General features: G+C 38.0%; 3 protein-coding genes across 3 annotated transcripts in view; all 3 read left to right on the top strand.

Annotated features, from left to right (window-relative positions):
• The window catches only part of LOC145786609 (receptor-type tyrosine-protein phosphatase alpha-like), a 53,887-nt gene extending 39,436 nt beyond the window's left edge, over positions 1 to 14,451 (top strand). Inside the window, exons 12-18 of the mRNA XM_082598295.1 lie at positions 9,212 to 9,324; positions 9,462 to 9,538; positions 10,264 to 10,398; positions 10,995 to 11,135; positions 11,987 to 12,126; positions 12,853 to 12,988; positions 13,393 to 14,451. Coding sequence (XP_082454421.1) covers positions 9,212 to 9,324; positions 9,462 to 9,538; positions 10,264 to 10,398; positions 10,995 to 11,135; positions 11,987 to 12,126; positions 12,853 to 12,988; positions 13,393 to 13,467 — 817 coding nt within the window. The 3' untranslated portion in view covers positions 13,468 to 14,451. The remainder of the gene's footprint in view (positions 1 to 9,211; positions 9,325 to 9,461; positions 9,539 to 10,263; positions 10,399 to 10,994; positions 11,136 to 11,986; positions 12,127 to 12,852; positions 12,989 to 13,392) is intronic.
• Positions 7,271 to 8,222, top strand: LOC145786610 (uncharacterized). The gene is made up of 3 exons (XM_082598296.1): positions 7,271 to 7,360; positions 7,500 to 7,639; positions 7,722 to 8,222. The coding sequence occupies exons 1-3, from the start codon at positions 7,336 to 7,338 to the stop codon at positions 8,109 to 8,111; spliced, it is 555 nt and encodes a 184-aa protein (XP_082454422.1). The 5' UTR covers positions 7,271 to 7,335; the 3' UTR covers positions 8,112 to 8,222.
• Positions 14,452 to 16,965: 2,514 nt separating the features above from the next.
• Positions 16,966 to 18,941, top strand: part of LOC145786426 (uncharacterized) — a 61,811-nt gene continuing 59,835 nt past the window's right edge. Inside the window, exons 1-2 of the mRNA XM_082598079.1 lie at positions 16,966 to 17,058; positions 18,098 to 18,158. Of these exons, the coding sequence (XP_082454205.1) occupies positions 17,014 to 17,058; positions 18,098 to 18,158 (106 nt within the window). The 5' untranslated portion in view covers positions 16,966 to 17,013. The remainder of the gene's footprint in view (positions 17,059 to 18,097; positions 18,159 to 18,941) is intronic.

Below are 18,941 nucleotides of genomic sequence, written 5' to 3'. Positions count from 1 at the left end.
AATAAGCAGATAGGTTAGTAACTAAGTACAGGCTATAGGCTATACTGTAGACTAGTTAGTAGATTTTCATCAGATGTGAAAGTACACGAGAAAGTACATGTTAATTTTTCCCCTCATACTGATTGATATAATCACACCGACTAGAAAAGTTTATGCATAGCTGTTCCCGACAATTATTCACCAAACCAAACGTCATATAAAACCGTTATGGTCTACTTAACCTAGCTGGCATCTTACGTCATGGAAATTGCTAGAAAATGTCCAAATATTGCACCATCGGTCGTAAGACCTGATGAAATATTGCATTAGCCGCTTGAACACCTGTTTGAATGACTTCATAATTGTCTTTCATTATTGCGTCACAGTTACTGTCTACGTGCATTTGAGATATCGCAAATTATTCTAGTCATTCGTAAAATTGTTTGTTGGAAGTCAGTCGCAAGTTTAACTGTTTGCTTGGTGCTTGCTAGCTGGACAAATTTTCCGTCTTTTATCCAAGTAATCTGTTCTGTAGTGACAGTTTTAGAGGCGTACGGTGTTGCGTTCCATTTTCGATAGCCGCGGGCTGATTTTACAGGAATACACTTTTTGAATAGACGTTTCGAGGAGTGTTTCTTTTTCGGTCATTACATGCAGACGAACGGATCCGGGAACTTTATGTTACAATTTTCCCACGAAGAGATTATGGTTTACCGCTGTGACCATAAATAATAAAAGACGTTTTTGTTAGCTGGTAGGCCAAGAAGCACTTGAAGGCATAAAAAAATAAAAGACGTTGTTGTCAGTTGGAAATTAGAAGCACAAAGAATAATAAAGAAGATCTTGTTGGTTGGTAGTCTATAGAAGCAAAGAAAATTGGAGACATTTCTTCTCGGTTGGTAGGCTACTGAAGAACTTTAAGCTAAAAAGTAAAGACATTTCTTCTCAGTTGGTACTGAAGAAAAAACATTCATTTGAAGAAAAATGATTAAAGACAATCGATCTGTGCTTGAAGATTCAAGTGAACGAATCCAAGCAAGTTTTGTGGACTTTAGGACTTCATGTACCCGTACAACTACGGTATTGTGCATTTAAATTCTTTTTTGTATTTTTACGGTCTTTGCAGTTAAGTTTTTTATAACTTAATTTTGTGTGTTTGTGTAACTTAATTTTTTAATTGTTAAATTTAGCCCCAACATTTAATATGTCTACACTCGGTGGCGGCAGGGACTCGACCGCCGTCGACTCGACTGAGTTTAAGCCTGATGGTGTTCTTTGCGGTTGGGCAGGCCATTCTGGGGAGGGACGCAGTAACGATGAGACTAAGTCAGTTCGAGAGGCCCGGCATCTTAGACGGGATATTTTGACTCAAATTGGGGAACTTTCTGTAGCCCTAGGTTCTTTGAGTGATAAGCAGGAACTGTTAATTTTTAGATCTAAGTTCTCTACTTTGGAAGAGGATTTACGGCATTTCCATGCTCTTTTGACTAAAATTTTTAACTCTGCAATCTTGGCAGAACTTCGTGATAGGGTAGATCCCGAATTTAACTCGTTAAAAAATAACTTCGAACAAAAAGAAAGTGAGTTCTCAGATATGTTGGATGCTGACATACATCCTGAGGATAGCGCCTCAAATGTAAGCACTAGGATGTCTAAGAGTTCGTCTCGGATAGTGGCACAAATTAACCTACAGCTAAGACGAGAGGAGCTCCAGATACAAGCTGAGGCTGAAGCAAGAGCTGCTGAGGCCATGGCGAGAGCTGAGGCCATACGAGCAGAGGCCATCGCGAGAGCTGAGGCCGACGCGAGAGCTGCTGAGGCCGTACGAGCAGAGGCCGTCGCGAGAGCTGAGGCCGAAGCGAGAGCTGCTGAGGCCGCCGCGAGAGCCGAAGCGAGAGCTGCTGAGTTCGCACTCAAAGACGCTCAGTTGAGGGCTGAACAACGTAAAGAGGTAGTTTTAGCTGAATATCGTTCAGAGTTGGGCTCCCGGCGTAGTTCTAAGAAGGGCTCTTCTAGCCATTCCAGAAATGAACATCAATCGCAGTTTAATTTACATAACCTTTTCCAGACGCCTGTTCAATCTGTAAGTGGACCAGTGCAATCCACACGTTTTCCAGCTGTTTCAGGAGGTCTCGGGGCCGCGGCTAAGGGTCTTCCGAAGGACCTAGAGCCAAGGCCTGCGAATTATAGCCGAACTCCTCCCCCAGAGCGTGCAGGTCACGGGGCCGCCATTAGCAGTAATGCTTTGCCCCCTTCACAGTTCTCTGCGCCGCTAGTTTTTGATCGCCCAGCTACACGCAATCTGGGTGGTTGTGAGAGGCATGTCGCGTCTAATGATTTTAACGTGTGTGAGGATCGTGATCAGGCTGTGCATGTGACTCAGCCCCTTAAGGGATATAGTTTGTCTTCTCCCGCTAAATCGAGTTCTCAACAACAGGATTGCTTTTTTGAATACCAAAATAGTAGGACGTTTTTCGATAAGGCGGCCTTGATTGGTTACGATGGTAATAATATGCCATTTATCTTCTTTAAAAATCGTGTTACCGCCTTAATGGCAGCTTCGCCCTTTAAGGGAACTCGTTTGACTTTGTTACAAGCAGCTTGTGTTAGAACAGCTGCGCAAACGATTGCTAATTTGGTTTCCGACACTCCTGGCTTGTCAGAAGAAGACAGGATAGAAATGTCGTTAGCTCGCTTGTCCCAGCGTTTTGGGGTTCGTGGAGGTCTTTTCGCCGAACCGGAAATTAGAAAGTATCGCTATGGTAGCAAATTGACTTCGACCTCTTCCAGTGATCTGAAAGAGTTTAAAGATGAATTGTCGCAGTGTCTGCTTTACGCGCAAGCTTATGGTCAGCGTGACAAATTGGAAGGACGTTTTGTTTTGGATTTGGCTAAGCGACTCCCGTTTGACGCTAAGCAGCGTTATCTTGACTTTTTAGGTGATTATGGTGGTACTGATGAGCCTACTTTTCAGAGTTTGTTTGAATTTGTAGTACGGGAGGAAACGCGCAAGTCGACTGATTTTAGCATTATGCTAATGGGCGATTCTGGTGAGTCGCAGCATTTTAAAAAGTTTGGCAAAGGAAAATTGCCTTCTTGTCCGGTTAGGCAGACGTCAGTAAAACCCCATGATAATGTGATTTCAGGGAGTTCGCAGTACTCGACTGCTGTTGGCGCACCGCGCGGTGGTGTGGCCAGACGTAGAGGCATACCGGCATGTTTTTATTGTTCGTCACGTGGTCAAGTTGAATATCATTTTTTGTCTAATTGTAAAGAATTTTTGCACTTGACACCTAAAGATCGGAGAGATGTCATTGTGAAAGCTGGCAAATGCTTGAATTGTTTGCGCCAGCATATGGTTAGGGATTGCGTTCATGCAAACAACTGTCGTCAGTGTGGCCCTAACAACGATAGGAAACACTATTTTCTTCTGCATGATTTTTATGTGACGTCACGTGATTCTCTGGATTCGGTTGGGAAAGATGATGCTGGTGCCAGAGTTCCTGTGCGTAATGTTAAGATTGGAAATGTTAAAGCAGCCTTTAACCGCGTTACTGCTGCTCGTGTTTTGAATCCAATGACTGGCAAATCGAAGTTGGTGTATTGTCAGCATGATCCTGGTTTGCAGTTGACTTTTGTTTCGAGTGATTTGGTCTGCGAACTTGGCGTTAAACCTTATGACAAAGCGTCGTTTAAAATGGATACTCTGGCTGGTCAGAAACCTACTTGTGCTAACCTTGTTAAACTCAACATCCAGTCGTTAGAGACGAATGAACTGTTTTGTGATATAACTTCGGTGGTTAACCCAGCTTGGGCTGACGATGTTAAAACTTTACCACATAAGCAGGATTTAAGTAGTTTCCGTCATTTTCATGACGTGAATATGTTTCATTTGAATGATTGTAGTACTGTAGATGTACTGATTGGCAACGACAACGCTTATTTGATGTGGGCAAAAGAAGAACGTGTTGGTGAAAATCGTAGTGAACCGCATGCTTTACTCACTCCTCTCGGTTGGTTGGCTTGTGGTGGTAAGTCACCCTTAGATGAAAGCGTTGCTAATGTGTGCAGAGTGCAGACGTCTTCAGAGTCGGATGTCATCTCTGGCTTTCAGCGTAGAATTGAGTCTCGTGATATGGAAATAGCAGACCTGAATAAAGTCATTCAGGATTTGACGTTGCAAAATGAAACCTGTGAATTGTCTCGCAATGATAATTCGGCTAGAGAACTTGTTGAACCGAATATTGAGTTGAAAGATGGTCGATTTGAGATACCTGTACCGTTGAAGGAAGATATTGATTTACCTAACAATTTTGTGTTGGCGTCAGATAGAGCTGCTGCTTTAAGGAAGAAGGCTTTAAAATAACCTGAACTTTGTGATTTCCTTACTGACCCCATGAAGGATCTTAAATCTAATGGCTATATTGAGCGTGCTGGTGAAGCAGAAAATGTAAAAGGCTTTCAGTGGTATTTACCATACTTTGTGACGTCACAATTAAAAAAGCGCATTGTTTACGATGGCAAGTCTGAATTTCGAGGAACTTGTGTTAATGATGTAATGTTTTCGGGTCCTGACTTGTTAAACCCTCTGGCAGATCTCTTGGCTAGATTTCGGCTGAGTAGATTTGGTTTCGTGGCCGATATGACCAAGTACTTTTTTCACATTTTGGACTCTTCAATACGTAAGCCCAATTTTATTGAACTGCTTACGTACACCAGCAGTGCCGTTCGGATCGTGAACGAACGCCCTTTGGTACCTTTGAGTGACGACCCTAGGGATTTTACTGTCATCACCCCTGCCTCACTTTTGACCCCATACTTAGACCCATACTGTGCTGTTGGGCAACCACATGATCGTGACCAACTAAGAAGGGATTATCGGTTCAATTTGTCACTTTCTCAGCAGTTTTGGAGTAAATGGATCGATTTTTACTTGCCAGGGCTTCAGGGCCGGAAAAAATGGTTAAAAATGGCCGAGAATTTGGAGCCTGGTCAACTTGTAGTGGTGGGTTCTCTCCAAGACATTGATAAACGTGGGAAGTATCAACTTGGGAGGGTGCATGAGGTAGTTCCACAAATTAGGAAAGGGAAGCCTGTGGTTCATAGAGCTAAAGTTGCCGTCTGCAACTATGATGAGAGTACGGGGAAAGTGAAAGTAGACTACGTGTTGAGGGATATTTCGTGCCTCGCCCCCGTAAAGTACACCTAAGTGTTAGGGTTTGAGCCTGGTTTTGTCTGCGGTGGCCGACACTTGTCTGAGCCCAGAACAGTCGGTTATTATCGCAACTATTGTATATAGCGTCATTTTAGCGTGTACCTATGGTACTAATTTCATGTATCGTCGTGTTTATTCTTATTGTTGTTCATTCTTTGCATGCCCCTTGTATTTGCGTATTAACTTAAACGTGAGTGATTCAAAGAATTTGTGTATCGTGTGTTTTTATTCATTGGCTCACAATTGTCGTCAATTCTTTTTTAGTTATGCCATGTCAGACTGTCATAACTAGGGGCCGCTATGTTCCCGACAATTATTCACCAAACCAAACGTCATATAAAACCGTTATGGTCTACTTAACCTAGCTGGCATCTTACGTCATGGAAATTGCTAGAAAATGTCCAAATATTGCACCATCGGTCGTAAGACCTGATGAAATATTGCATTAGCCGCTTGAACACCTGTTTGAATGACTTCATAATTGTCTTTCATTATTGCGTCACAGTTACTGTCTACGTGCATTTGAGATATCGCAAATTATTCTAGTCATTCGTAAAATTGTTTGTTGGAAGTCAGTCGCAAGTTTAACTGTTTGCTTGGTGCTTGCTAGCTGGACAAATTTTCCGTCTTTTATCCAAGTAATCTGTTCTGTAGTGACAGTTTTAGAGGCGTACGGTGTTGCGTTCCATTTTCGATAGCCGCGGGCTAATTTTACAGGAATACAATTTTTGAATAGACGTTTCGAGGAGTGTTTCTTTTTCGGTCATTACATGCAGACAAACGGTTCCGGGAACTTTATGTTACAATTTTTCCACGAAGAGATTATGGTTTACCGCTGTGACCAATAGCCTACATGCATTTCAAGGTTAACCCTATAAGGCCCACTGTATCATATATGCAACATGACGTTAGGGCTCTTCCAGAGCCCCCTTGGATATCGCGAAACTTACTTTTTTTTTATAAAAGGCTGGTGTCGCTATTGAGCTACAGTTTTTTGTTGAAAACCGATTGGTAGATGTAAGTCACGTGCTTTAGCCAGGTTTGTTTTTGGCGCGATTTTGTCTGCTGAAAGGAGTTGAGAAGTACACAAAAGTTGAAGAAGATATCTCGTTTTATAGGGTAAGTTATTTTGTTGTTTTTGTGAGAAACATGTTCCATTAGAGCTAGTAATTCATTGTAAGTTCATTTTGAATAAACATTTTTGATTTTTCATTATTTTATAAATGTTTGAAATTTGATGTTGCACGGGTGCAACATTGGGCTTTGCATGCCACTGATTCCTGATAAAGATGAAGGACAAGTCATTGTTGACATACTGTGTTTATCCAAATTGTTTGATCTGCTGAGCTTGTGCATTGCTTATTCCACACTAAACTTTGTAAAAATAAGCACACAGTTCAAATTTAATCACACCTTACTAGTTGTAGGCTATGTCTTTGATCAGTTTATAATACGGCTATATTAGGGTTGCCATACCGTCCGGAAAATTCGGGACATGTCCAGAATTTAGTGTTAAATTTTGCGTTCGGGAGGAATTTAAAAAAATGCTCAAATGTCCGGAATTTTATGATGGGCGTTTTGGGAAATTAGAAAAAATTTTTCTAGAAAATTCGCTCAGCCAGCTCATTTTACTGCATCTGCAATCGTACTGTGCAACACTGCCATTTTTTTTTACTGCGAGGTTGTACGGAATTATGATGTAACAGAGCGTTTTCCTTATCAGTGATGTTTACCACTTAGATCTTTCTTGAACTTATTGACCGTTGTGCTGAATCAGAATTGGTTAGATATAGATCACGTGCTGCGAAAATTACTAGAACATTCCAACAGTCTATAAAAGCAGGCGATTTCGCACATATAGCCTAATCAGAGATTTACTTGAAATGTCATAGAGGAGGAAGCCTAGTGAATTTTTGATACAGAATCCTTGACTAATTCTAATGGCTAATAGTTCGGTAGTGCATATATGGTCTCATGAAAATAGTCATGCACTGTCCGGAATTTTGTTTTTTCAAATATGGTAACCCTAGGCTATATAGGCTATTGTATTTACACTAATGTTGGAAACCATATCAAATTATTGTAGCCTACTGTGAAACTGAATGAACTGATGCCTTCAAAAAAGTGACAAACGCTGGAGCATGAAAACTAGCTACAGAATACCAAGTTAGTCCAACCCTACTGCTAACCACTTTTGTATTATTTTTTTGATTTGTCTTGATCAATAATTACACCATGGTCCTTAGTCACAAATTTCAATTCTTTGAGATTTTTTCTTTTAGTTCAACTGTTAAATTTTTTGTAGAAAATGGCTTGCGTGGTTATACCACAGAAGATTTGATCAATATGATCAACTGGGATGAGAGTGATGACGATGATCCTAATTTTGTTGAATCTGATGACGACGATGATAATGATGAGCATATGTTACAACACACTAATCAGGTACAGTCAATAGCCTACTTGGCTTACATTGCCTCTGGATTTTTTGAATTTTGGTTGTTCATATGCTAATATTTTGCTTTAGGTTGCGAATGTTCCATGCATTGAAGAAGACAATGATGATGGTGTTCCACTTGTTAATGTTACCACTACAAAAAAAAGAGCTACCAATGGTATCCGGAACCGAAGTAATTCTGCTTACAAATGGAGAAAAAAGAACTTTTTAGAACCTGCTGCATCATTTACAGGACCTTTGATCAAACCACCTGCTAATGAACACATGGAAACGCCATTGCAGTATTTTTTTAGGTTTGTCAGCGAGGACATGATAGAAAATGTAGTTCAGAATACGAATCTCTATAGTGTGCAAAAAACTGGAAAAAGTGTTGATACCAACACTAAAGAAATAGAGAAAGTAATCGGCATGTTTTTCAACATGGGTCTGGTACAAATGAATGGAGTCCGACATTACTGAGAGCTTAGTACTTGGCATAGCCCTGTTTCTGGTGTAATGAGAGATGTAATGCGAGATCCGCTTCTGCTTTGTGGAAACCCGAAATTGCTTTTATGATTTTCACAATTGAAAAGTAAAATTTTTGCTATTGCGTTTTGTGGTTTGCATCATTCAGTTCCGATAGTACACTATTTTTGCTTTTCGGATGAAGCTTCATAATCTATCACTAAAGATCATTGGGGAATTTTGGCCCTAATACTGATCATCGGAAAAGTTACAGTCTTTGACAGGGTTTTTCCAAACAAAAAATTTCTATCTACATTCATCTTTGCCACTCCACCATATCAACAATGCTGTCTGCTAATTACCTCTCAAGGCCCAATGTATCATATATGCAACATGGCCCAAAACTTGGCCGAAAGGGCTAGCATACAAAAAAAATATGTTTTTGGTTTAAATGAGTCACAAACCAAGTGCTGAACAGCAAAAAAAATTTTTTTGAACGTGTTTTCTTACAGTGGGCCCAACAGGGTTAAAATGACAATAAGATGCTCTTTTCATGTAAATCTGCAGTCCAAAACAGTGTGGTCACATCTATATGTCAAAATTCACTTTGCAAAATTGTTGCCGTAGAGTTTTTTTAATCTCAAATTCGAGTTCTGCGACCCCAAAAACCCCGTAATCAACATATTATATGATCACATTGCGCCAGTTTAAGGCTGTAGACTTTCATAATATCCCATCTGGACGCCATTTTTTCAAAATGGCGGCAGAACCACAGTTTTGGCGGGAAAATTCTGAAACTCTACCAAAATACTTTTTAACAAAAGTGGAAACCCGTAATACATAGCCGCAATAATTTCTAAAAACTTTTTGAAAAATGGTACACCCTACTGTACAGTCGCACGCTTAGCTGCTTAGGCCCATTCTGGTTTTGAAAGCTCTGACAAAAGCACGCGCGCAATGGTGGTCAGACCGCAATGTGGCAAAATTCTATTGAAAATCGTTTTATGGTAGCAAGTTAAACACAAAGAACGTGGAAAATCGCCAAGTCAGGTTTTTTCTTTAGTATCCCTTTAATATAAAGAAACATATTTTTAGTTGCAAAACTTGCTTTTCAGCTCGGCCGAAGAATTCGATATGCTGAAGCTGATATCGCCTATAAAAGCGTCTTGTAAGTTTGGATCAAGGGAGGAATATATGAACCAAAATAGATCGGACAAGAATATACCATGTAAGTGAATTAACAAAGAATATCGGAAATCTATAGGTTTCCGTGTTTTTAACACTTTTTATTATCATAAGCAAAGACGTAAGATTGGCAAATGACCAGTATTCTGTTTATTACGCAACAAATCATTGTTTGTTTAGTCAACCACTCCAGAGTCGTTCTCACAGCTGACGGGAATGATGACGTCACTCCATACATCAATGCATCGTTTGTTGCGGTGAGTGGTTTCATTGGTGAAGGTTTTTCTACCTTTATTTTGTAATGTACCGCACAAATAAATATGATAAATATAAAGCTATTATAAAAAAAAGTTACCCTAGCAGTTCATTAAACCAGAAAAACTTTATGTCAAAAGCAAAAAATTTACAGTTTAATTATTTACAGTGTAATTATTTGCAGTGTAATTATACATTTCTTCAATAAAATCGAAATTTTCATCAGCTTGAGTCGTCAACACTGGTTCAATTATGCTCTGCTTATGGTAGCTAGATTTAAATGTGTGGGCAGAGGTTTTGTAGTGCAAGTCAAAACCTTTAGCTTCTCGGCAGTCAAGTGTAGCAGAAACTCAGCGATAGACACGTGTTTCGCCCATGAGGCTGGGCTCATCAGTACCGCACCACTAGTTCCTGCCACATAGTTCTCAACCGCTGCTTTTGTCAGTCAATTGAACAAAACCTTTACGTCACGTTGGCTTATTTAGCATCAAAAGTGTTCGATTCTTTGTGAATGCTCAGATGATCACCCCATCGATACACCAGTGCTTTTCATCATTAGCTGCAAACCACATTTGTCGAATTGTTTGACGGCCAGAAATAACAAAGGAAACGGACCGGATCTTGCCCTGGGCCTGTACTTTGCCTGTACTCTCGGTCTGTTGCAAGTTGTCCTTATAGATAGGCCTGTCTTATAAGAGTTGTAAATCTTTTCACTTCACATTTCCAGAACTACACATCAGATGGGAAAATGATTGCTGCGCAAGGACCAATGCCCAACACAACTGATAACTTTTGGAAGATGATTATTGAATACAGCGTGAAGATTATTGTTATGCTCACTCCTCTGGAGGAAAACGGTCAAGTAAATAAGAAAATAATAATAATAATATGTTTTATATACAGCATCCATTGCGAGCAAGCATTGTTTTCAAAGGTTTTAAAGCTGATAGTTTCAGCGGAGCACCAATTAGGCGCATTTGACTCTGAGTACATTATTACTTCTACATACTAAGCTGACGACTAATCAGAGAGAAAATTTAATATGACTTGACAGGGTGTCAGGGTGTAGTCTACCGTCAGAACTTGAAAGGTTAAAAACAAGCAAGAAGCATAATTCGAACTTAAATTTCGAACTTAAATTTCTTAAAATTCGAACTTATTGAAATATTTGAACTGACTTGCAAATATTTTTTTTCCAATTTCCAAAAACTGGGAGCAGCTGAGTCGATGACCAAATGATCTTTCGCTGCTCCTGGCTGATCAGATTGAATTATTCAACACTAAGCGTATTTAAACGTTTCGCTATGTTTGGAATTGTATGTAATTGGGATGTGATGTAAGTTTATTGTGTATAAACTGATTGGCAAATAAAGCTATTTTTTTCTCTCACTCACATTATCGTTTGAAACGAATTCATTTTTGTTGTTTTACAAAAAGATACCTGTTTTTGTTCATTAGGAAATGTGCAGCTGTTACTGGCCATCTGGACCTTTGGGATCTGATATATTGATCGGGAAAATGACCATTAAACTGATAAAGGAAACGAAATTAGAAAACTACACAATTCGAACGTTTGATTTGACTTTCCGAGCAGTAACCGTACGTATGGGCCCTTGATACTTTTGAATAGGTCAGGTGTCGGCGCTTTCACATGGAAGTGAAGCCAATACAAGCTCACTTTCCTTTAGTTTTCTATTTTTTTCTTGACCTATGTTTGGGAGTTTGGCATATCGTTTGTCGCTGTTATTGTCAGAAATAAAAACAAACCAAACTGAACTATAGGTTACATGTAATTTTTCAATGGCGGTTATTATACAATAATTGCCACACGCTTCACAAAATCCGATATTAAGTTTGACGCAGGCGGCTGCAATACTGGGTAGGACAACTTAGCCCAGGAACGGATTCAAAGGGTTAAGGGCGATTCCCTAAAAACAACTTTTCTTCTCCTAAAATTAATTTTAGTAGAATGCAATTTTATTAATTGCTATTGCTTTTCTTTTTTAGGTCAAGACAACCTACTTTAGACGTTTTAACACAGCCTATAGTCTATATTGCTTTTTGTTGCTATTTTTTTAGTTTTACCAGAACTTTTATGATTTAATGTACGATACACATTTTAATCTTTTTCTGGTCAAAACTTAAACTCGGTTTTACTACTTTTAAACATTATTGAAATCGCCCTCTTGTGTAACCGACTGGATTCGTTATTGGCCTGGCCTCATATTGTCAGCACTTAAAGAGAATTTCATTTTTCCAGCTTGAGAATTCATGTTTTTCTAGCCACTTTCTGGTCGTAGAAAAAGTGTTTGAAAACTCTCTACTAAAAAATTTTCTGACTTATATCAGAAAGTTTCTTATTTATTCAAAAATCATAGTTCTAGTAACTAACGTACAACTCAATCAATTGAAATTCCGTATTTACTGATCGAATAATACATTTTGCTCAGGCGCGAGTCACACAAGTCCATTACGAAAACTGGTCTAACTTTGGAAAGCCTCCAAGATACAGGGACATTTTGCATTTAGTGAAGAAAGTGAAAACGCTAAGCAGTGATACCAGCAAAGGAAACATATTGATTCACTGCAGGTGAGCTTGCTCATTTGTTTTCAATTGACTTTACGTTACTGTCTTTCGCTTCTCGATAGAACTGACAAGTTATGGTTTATAGTAGGGACAGACAGAACATTACGGCACGCGCGACTCCGTCGTTCCGCCAACATTAAAAGGATCAATTGCCAATTTGACATTTTTTTTATGCTTTTCTGCTGGCTTGCTTTCAACTAAAAACCTCCAATTACTGTAAAACTAACTTCACTCCTCTTATACAACCTATAAAAAGTATATTATTTTGTAAATCAGAAAAAAGTAACCCTTCTAGAGTTGCGGATAAGCCAGAAGCGGATGTAGTTTCGCATCCCTGTGATCTACAGTACAATCCCTAATTTATAGTTGTAGAAAGATGATGTCATTGTTTATCTATTGTCACTCCACAACTGGCAGCCTATGACCTTTAGTGATTGTACTTTTTCAATTTATCGTCGTTTGTGATGTAATCGCATTATTTCCGAGTAATCATCACTGGTATGCGCAAAAAAGAGCAGAATCAACACCAAACACCGTCTTGGGTATGACCCGACCTGGAATCGAACTCAGACCTACCAACATTAGAACAGAAGTAACCAACCATTCTACCACTAAACTACTGTAGTATATTTTCACGCTAAACTTACGCTGAAATCGAAATTGAACTCAACATTGGCAATCACTTTATGTGTTATGTGTTGACTAAAACTTGTGTTTCAAAACTTTCAGCGACGGATTGAAGCAAACTGGAGTGTTCTGTGCCTTGTTTAACTTGATTGAGAGATGGAACAACGAACAAAGGTTGGATGTCTTTCGTGCTGTCAAGGACTTGCGAGATATGAGACCCAATATTGTGCCCTCTTTGGTAAGATAATTACATGGTTTTATGAATTGTAGTCGCAATAAAATGACCAAACTAGTAAAAGTTGTCGTTTTACATCATTTTCCATCGGTAGACGTTGAAACAATATAGAAAAGAAAACTTTGCTTGCTTGGAAGTGGCTCCCAGTTTGGAAGGAATTCTTTATCAAAGATTTTTCTTCCGTATTGGATGGAAGTCAAAAGTCTTCACAAGATTGCTTTGTGCATCAATCTAAAGATCTATGACTGTCTTAAGTTTGTAGAAACCCGTTTTACTTTGTAAGATATTTTTTAACATTTTGTTAAATATTTATTTTGCAACAATAGCTGATGCCTAGGCTAACACTAAGATAAAAGTCTCTTGATATAATTTGTTATTGTTCTAAACTTAATGTTGTGTTTTAACAGGAGCTTTATAGACTTTGCTACGCAACAATGAAAGATCATCTTGCAACGTTCGATCCATACGACAATTTTAGATGAACATGCGAAATTGATTAATGCCAAGAAGTAATTCAAGGACAAACAATGACAACTTTGCGTCATCGTCAATTGTCAAATGCTGTCATTGTTATGCATTAAAGATTGATTGTCCGTTCACACAATGCTGTATTCGAGAATTTGGTTGTTTCATTGTATGATTGATATACGTAGCTGAGTATTGAGAACCTTGCACGACGTTCGGAAGGGCGTGGGTTCAAGACTCATCAAAGGCATACGGCTTCATCATTGGCGACACAATGCTTCAAGATGGTGGTGAAGATGCACTTAATATAAATCTTCAACCACCGGGCACTAGTCTGGAGACGACGAAAAAATCATCTACATTATGATTGATGCAAAACGAGCTTATTTTAGTTTAAGCTCGCAAATTTAATGAAACCTTGACCTTTAACTACGAAATACTGTCTTATTTGGCAGATATATTTAATGATTATTTATATTTAGTTTGTACGTTGTTCTATAGGCCTATATGCTTTGCTTTTTCATGCACTATTTTTATTGCCCATAATCTTGGCACAAATAACTGATTTTTCTAGTTGTTGAGATTTAATGATGAGCTTTGGTAGAGAGTTTGCTTTGTGGAACCACAGAGAAGCCATTTGCACTTTTTGTAGATTACAACGATTGAGTAAGTTTGGTAAAGGGCACCTGAAAACATTTGAAATGTTTTTGCTGAAGACTAATTTCAGTGCACTTTCTCTATTTAATGATGTGTAACAAAAATTATAATTGTTGCTTCTGCATTGTCTCAAGAGTGAACCATTTTGTTCTACTTGTTTTGAAATGTCTTCATTTGTTTTGTTACGGTTTAGGTTACCTTTGCATTTATTTAAATTTGATACACAGTAAAAACTTGAAGTGAAAAAAGAAGCTTAATAGCTGGAGAATTAGAGATATCATAAAAAATAAATCAAGCGTTAAAATTATCATTAAAAAAATCTGACTATCGATGTTCTGTGCCGTATGGTGCAATAGAAGCAAAAGACAATGCAGGCTCGAGAGCTAGGACTCCAATTGTTGGTTGTTTGTAGAATCTAGCGGGTAGTTAAGTTGGTGATTAAATTTTAAAGAAGTGACAAAACTTTGCCATAGTCTGAGAGTCAGTCCTAGTGCTAGCGACTCTTGTAATCAAATGCCAAGCAATGAAAGTTGCACAGTTGTATTGCGAAATTTAGTTTACTTTTAACTTGCTTAAGATTACTTTAAACATGTGCATTCCAGCTTGCTGAAAATTTGCACTTTTTGTAGCTTACAACGATTGAATGAGTTTGGCAAAGGGCACCTGAAAACATTTGAAATGCTTTTGCTGAAGACTAATTTGAGTGCACTTAAATTAATTGCTTCTTTTGTTAAAAGTCTGTTAGATATTTCAGCCTTTGGCACGCGTCATCAGCGAGCTTCGTCAATTACCCTACATTATGTAAGATGAAACAGAGAATGGGCCACTTACAGACGCGCAGTTTAAAGTAACGGTTCAGAAACACATTACAAGTGTCCTTCAAGACTGAAACGAATGAAAAACATTGGAAATCCAAGGAAGTTGTTTTAGTCGCAGCGTTTTCGCGTTTTTTTATTTATTGGATTTGAAGAGCGCTTCTTTTGTGGATATGCAGTTGAGGAACTTGGAGAAAAACGAACTTAAAGCGATGTTTGGTGCAGGAAACCGAGGGAGCTACCGAATCAGCTCAGCAAACTAGTATTTTTTTACATTTATTCAAAGTATACAAACGTTAAATTAATGCAAAGAAGAAACAATTTACTGGATGGGCATTGGTCGGTGTAGCGGCGCAGTGAATAGCAATCAGCCCACACACAGCTGTAATCGCGACAGCGGCATCTCGAGCACAGTAGTGGTAGGGATGACCTGAGAACAAGGCCTATATTTCTTGTATATCAGTTTATTGCAGTGGAAAGGAACGAATAAAAACGTAAAAAGAGCCTAACTCTCTGAAACAGAAGTCTGTTTGCTTTAGCTTAAAAGAAACATGTCTTGTTTAAGACGTGCTGCTCAAAGCATGGTGCTACGACACGTTGATGAGGTGTTGCGACCGTGCCATATTTTAAACTGATTGTCCTGCTTTGGTATCATGCATGTTATAACGTCGCGTTTTGTTGCTTTTTAACTGATTACAGTGCGGCATATAACAACATAACAACGCAAAACGGACGCAAAACCATGTATATGCATTATGCATCGATGTCCCTGTTGCAAGAATGCAAACAAGCATTCTGTGGCATTACAATCTAAGGATGCTGGAAAAACAAAGACGCAGTGAGAAAAACGCAGAAATGACCTATGGAAACCCTGGAGAGACGACACAGACTCCAAAACCAATACTAAGTGACGTCAGAGAACGTAAAAAAGATGTACGTGAAGCTCGCAGGAGCTGTGCCTACAGTCGGTTTCGACCATACGATTGTTGCAAGCATGCAAGCAAAGTTTACTCAAAAAGAAAACTTACCGCCGAATTTTGCAAAAAGAAACATTTATACAGCAGTAACTGAAAGAAATTTGTACCTCCACTGCACCATGAGGACTTGCTTTATTCGCTTTGGGCCTTACCAACGTTTTGCAAATTACAGGAAAACCAGTTGTAATAGCTCTGGGTAACAATAATAGTAGTTTTGTGTGGCACTTTCATATGTTCACTTTGTGATTTAAACCAAATTTTAAAAGTATTTCGACATTGGTGCACTTGTTGTAGCCGCCAGTAGTTCATAAATAACCCAAGTTCAAATGATTAAGGAAAAAAGAGGTCCTTCTCTGGTTATGTTTCAGGTCAAAACTCGGCGTTTTCCATAATTTTTTTCATGGGGTCTATTCTTAGCCGGTTTTGCCCTAGCAAGCTACAAAGATCCGCTCACGTTATTGTACATTGTGAGGTCGTCCTGGTCTTACCAGCGCAGTTCTTGAGTGGCTAAAGTCTCTCACGCTTCTTACAGTGGCAACGGATTCAATTCTAGGTTAAATTTTGACACAAATTCAGAATTAGAACTTTTTTCTATTGAAAGCAACGGAAATAATTTAATATGATAAGAAACAAAAATCTTGCAGTTTCTGAAACATGAAACAAAATTTTTAGAAATACACAGCAAACTGGCTATTGTAGTTTAACATTTCAATCGCAGAGACAAAAATAAATATTTTGTCTACTTTGTTAATTGTCTATCCTAGCTGGTTTGCGTTTGTTAAAAGACTAAAAAAAAAGATACCTATACCGGTAGTATATAAAAATTTAATGCATTTATTGTACAGTAGTACGGAAACCTACATACTTTGAAGCAGCTGAAATGTCGATCTGGTTCACTGCGCCCTGGTAACTCAGTCTAGCTCTTGTTAAGACTTTTTTCATTTACAGTCGAAATTACTTTTATAAAAATATGATTGTTGGACAGAATTATGGATAATCTTTCTTCTACTGCATTTACTGAAGAACATAGCAAAAGTTGAAGAACTTACCATGGAAGCAATTAAGTGTGCTTGTCTGACTCGAAAAGACAATTAATGTATCTTTCAACCACACAATGAGAACTGTACAACTTTTGTATTTGTATTGGATGCTTTTGCAGGTTTGTTATATACTCAAACTTAGTATTGTAGTTTTTAAACAGATGATACGTTAGAGAAGTGTTTTCTTGCGCAACATTTCTTTCCATTGTTGAAAATTGCACAGATATTCCGCATACTGTATGTCAATTGTCCGTGCTGAGTATTCTAAAACAACTTCCTGTTTGGAAGGATTTGCTTCCACTGGATAGACTAAGTTTAGTGTAAAATACTAAAATTTGGATTATGATGCGTAAAGATGCTTTCTGAGACAATGTGTCACTGAAAAAATAGTTTCTTTTTTTTGCTTCTCTAAGTGTAACCACAATTAATATCATTGCTGTCAAGTGTCAATAATAAAGTTATTGTAAAAGTTATTGTAAACTTGTGCTAGGATTATATTTTCTACTTCGCAATTCGTGAACTCATTTTAATGCTAATGGAAATGCATTTTGTTTAGAATTTTTTTTTCGGCGCAATTCAAATCAAATTGAATTTATGCTCAACTAAGGACTAGTAGCTATTGCGTTAACAATCAAAAAGCTTTTTTTTTAACTAATACATAAAATAATAACCCCACCTGCCCCATCAAGTAGGGTAGCTCCGTTGGTTGAGTTTTTTACTTCGTGAACAAAGAAGCTGCAAAGATGGAGCTACGCTGATTGGACTTTCGGGGGTATATGCTTGAACAATTCATTTCCAAGATAACCCTTCATGTGTGTCACCCAATACATAAAACAGTTAACCAACACTTTCACAACTAGAATCGTCACTCTATCAATCTCGATGACTGGGTCTACATCAGTGGTTCAAATCCTCTGCAAGTGTGCGAACCTGCCAGAATTAAGCTTCCATAGATAGCCTACTTTCTCAGCTCGAAGATAATCTGGTAACCAATCATATTAATACTAATACATTTTCTTTGATGTAGTTGAAAATGGAATATGCACCAGATATTTTGATTAAAAAAAACTTCCTAACGAAATACAAGCTTGCTTTTCAAGAGGTGTTATTTTTATAAACATTTTAACAGAAAAACTTTAATAATTTTTTTCTTTGCAGGTCTTTCTGCTTTTACCGCTAACCTCAGCGGAGATAATCGATCCCAAAACTCTAAACATTGGTAAGAACATTTTTGTAATGTCCATGTAAGGATAGCTGTATTGTGAACATTATGCAAAAAATAGATTTTGTTTTTAAACTAGACTTAAGTCTAAGAAGTTTTGTTAATATATCTCGACTTGCCAAAGAAAATAAACAACAATGAAAGAAGACAATGTGGCCAGGTATCATTGTTCAAGCCATTCTCTTCTAGAATATCGACGTTTTTTCTGAAAACAACAATAATACTAATGTTAGCAATCTGTCAAATGATTACAACTTTTTGAGTTTTTAAACTGAAAAACAACACGCGTTAGACAAGTTTTAAAACAACAGAATTAAATTTTCAATATCACGAAATTTAAAACAGTTTTAAAAAAGCTTTGAACTACGCTGACTCAACTACAGCAAACAGATGAAATAAAAGTTTCATAAACGTGTTGGTGAAGCAATTTACCTGAAGTGGTTTTGAAGCTTTTACAATGTAAAAAATTCAAACAGATAAAAAGACGCCCATTACTATGCCATGAATATATTATGAACGAGATAGGCTAAAGTTTTAGCGCTCTCTTTCGTTTGCATATAAAGAAAGTACTTAAAACTACTAATATTTGTATGTAAAACTTCAAAGTAGTTTGCATACAAAATTTATTTTAACAAGGTCTGATTTAAAAGTTTAGTTGCTTGGTTGTTTGGAGTATCAATATAGCAGTCATTTAATAAAGCAGTAATATTTTGCTGCTTGATGACCATGCGTAAAAAATGCGTAAAAAATGACCTATATGCATCCCTCCCCCCTACACAA

Source organism: Aplidium turbinatum, chromosome 17 (genome assembly GCF_918807975.1).
Source record: "Aplidium turbinatum chromosome 17, kaAplTurb1.1, whole genome shotgun sequence".
NCBI lineage: Eukaryota > Metazoa > Chordata > Ascidiacea > Aplousobranchia > Polyclinidae > Aplidium > Aplidium turbinatum.
The sequence above is the reverse complement of the archived record's forward strand: the minus strand, read 5'-3'. Positions and strand labels throughout refer to the sequence as shown.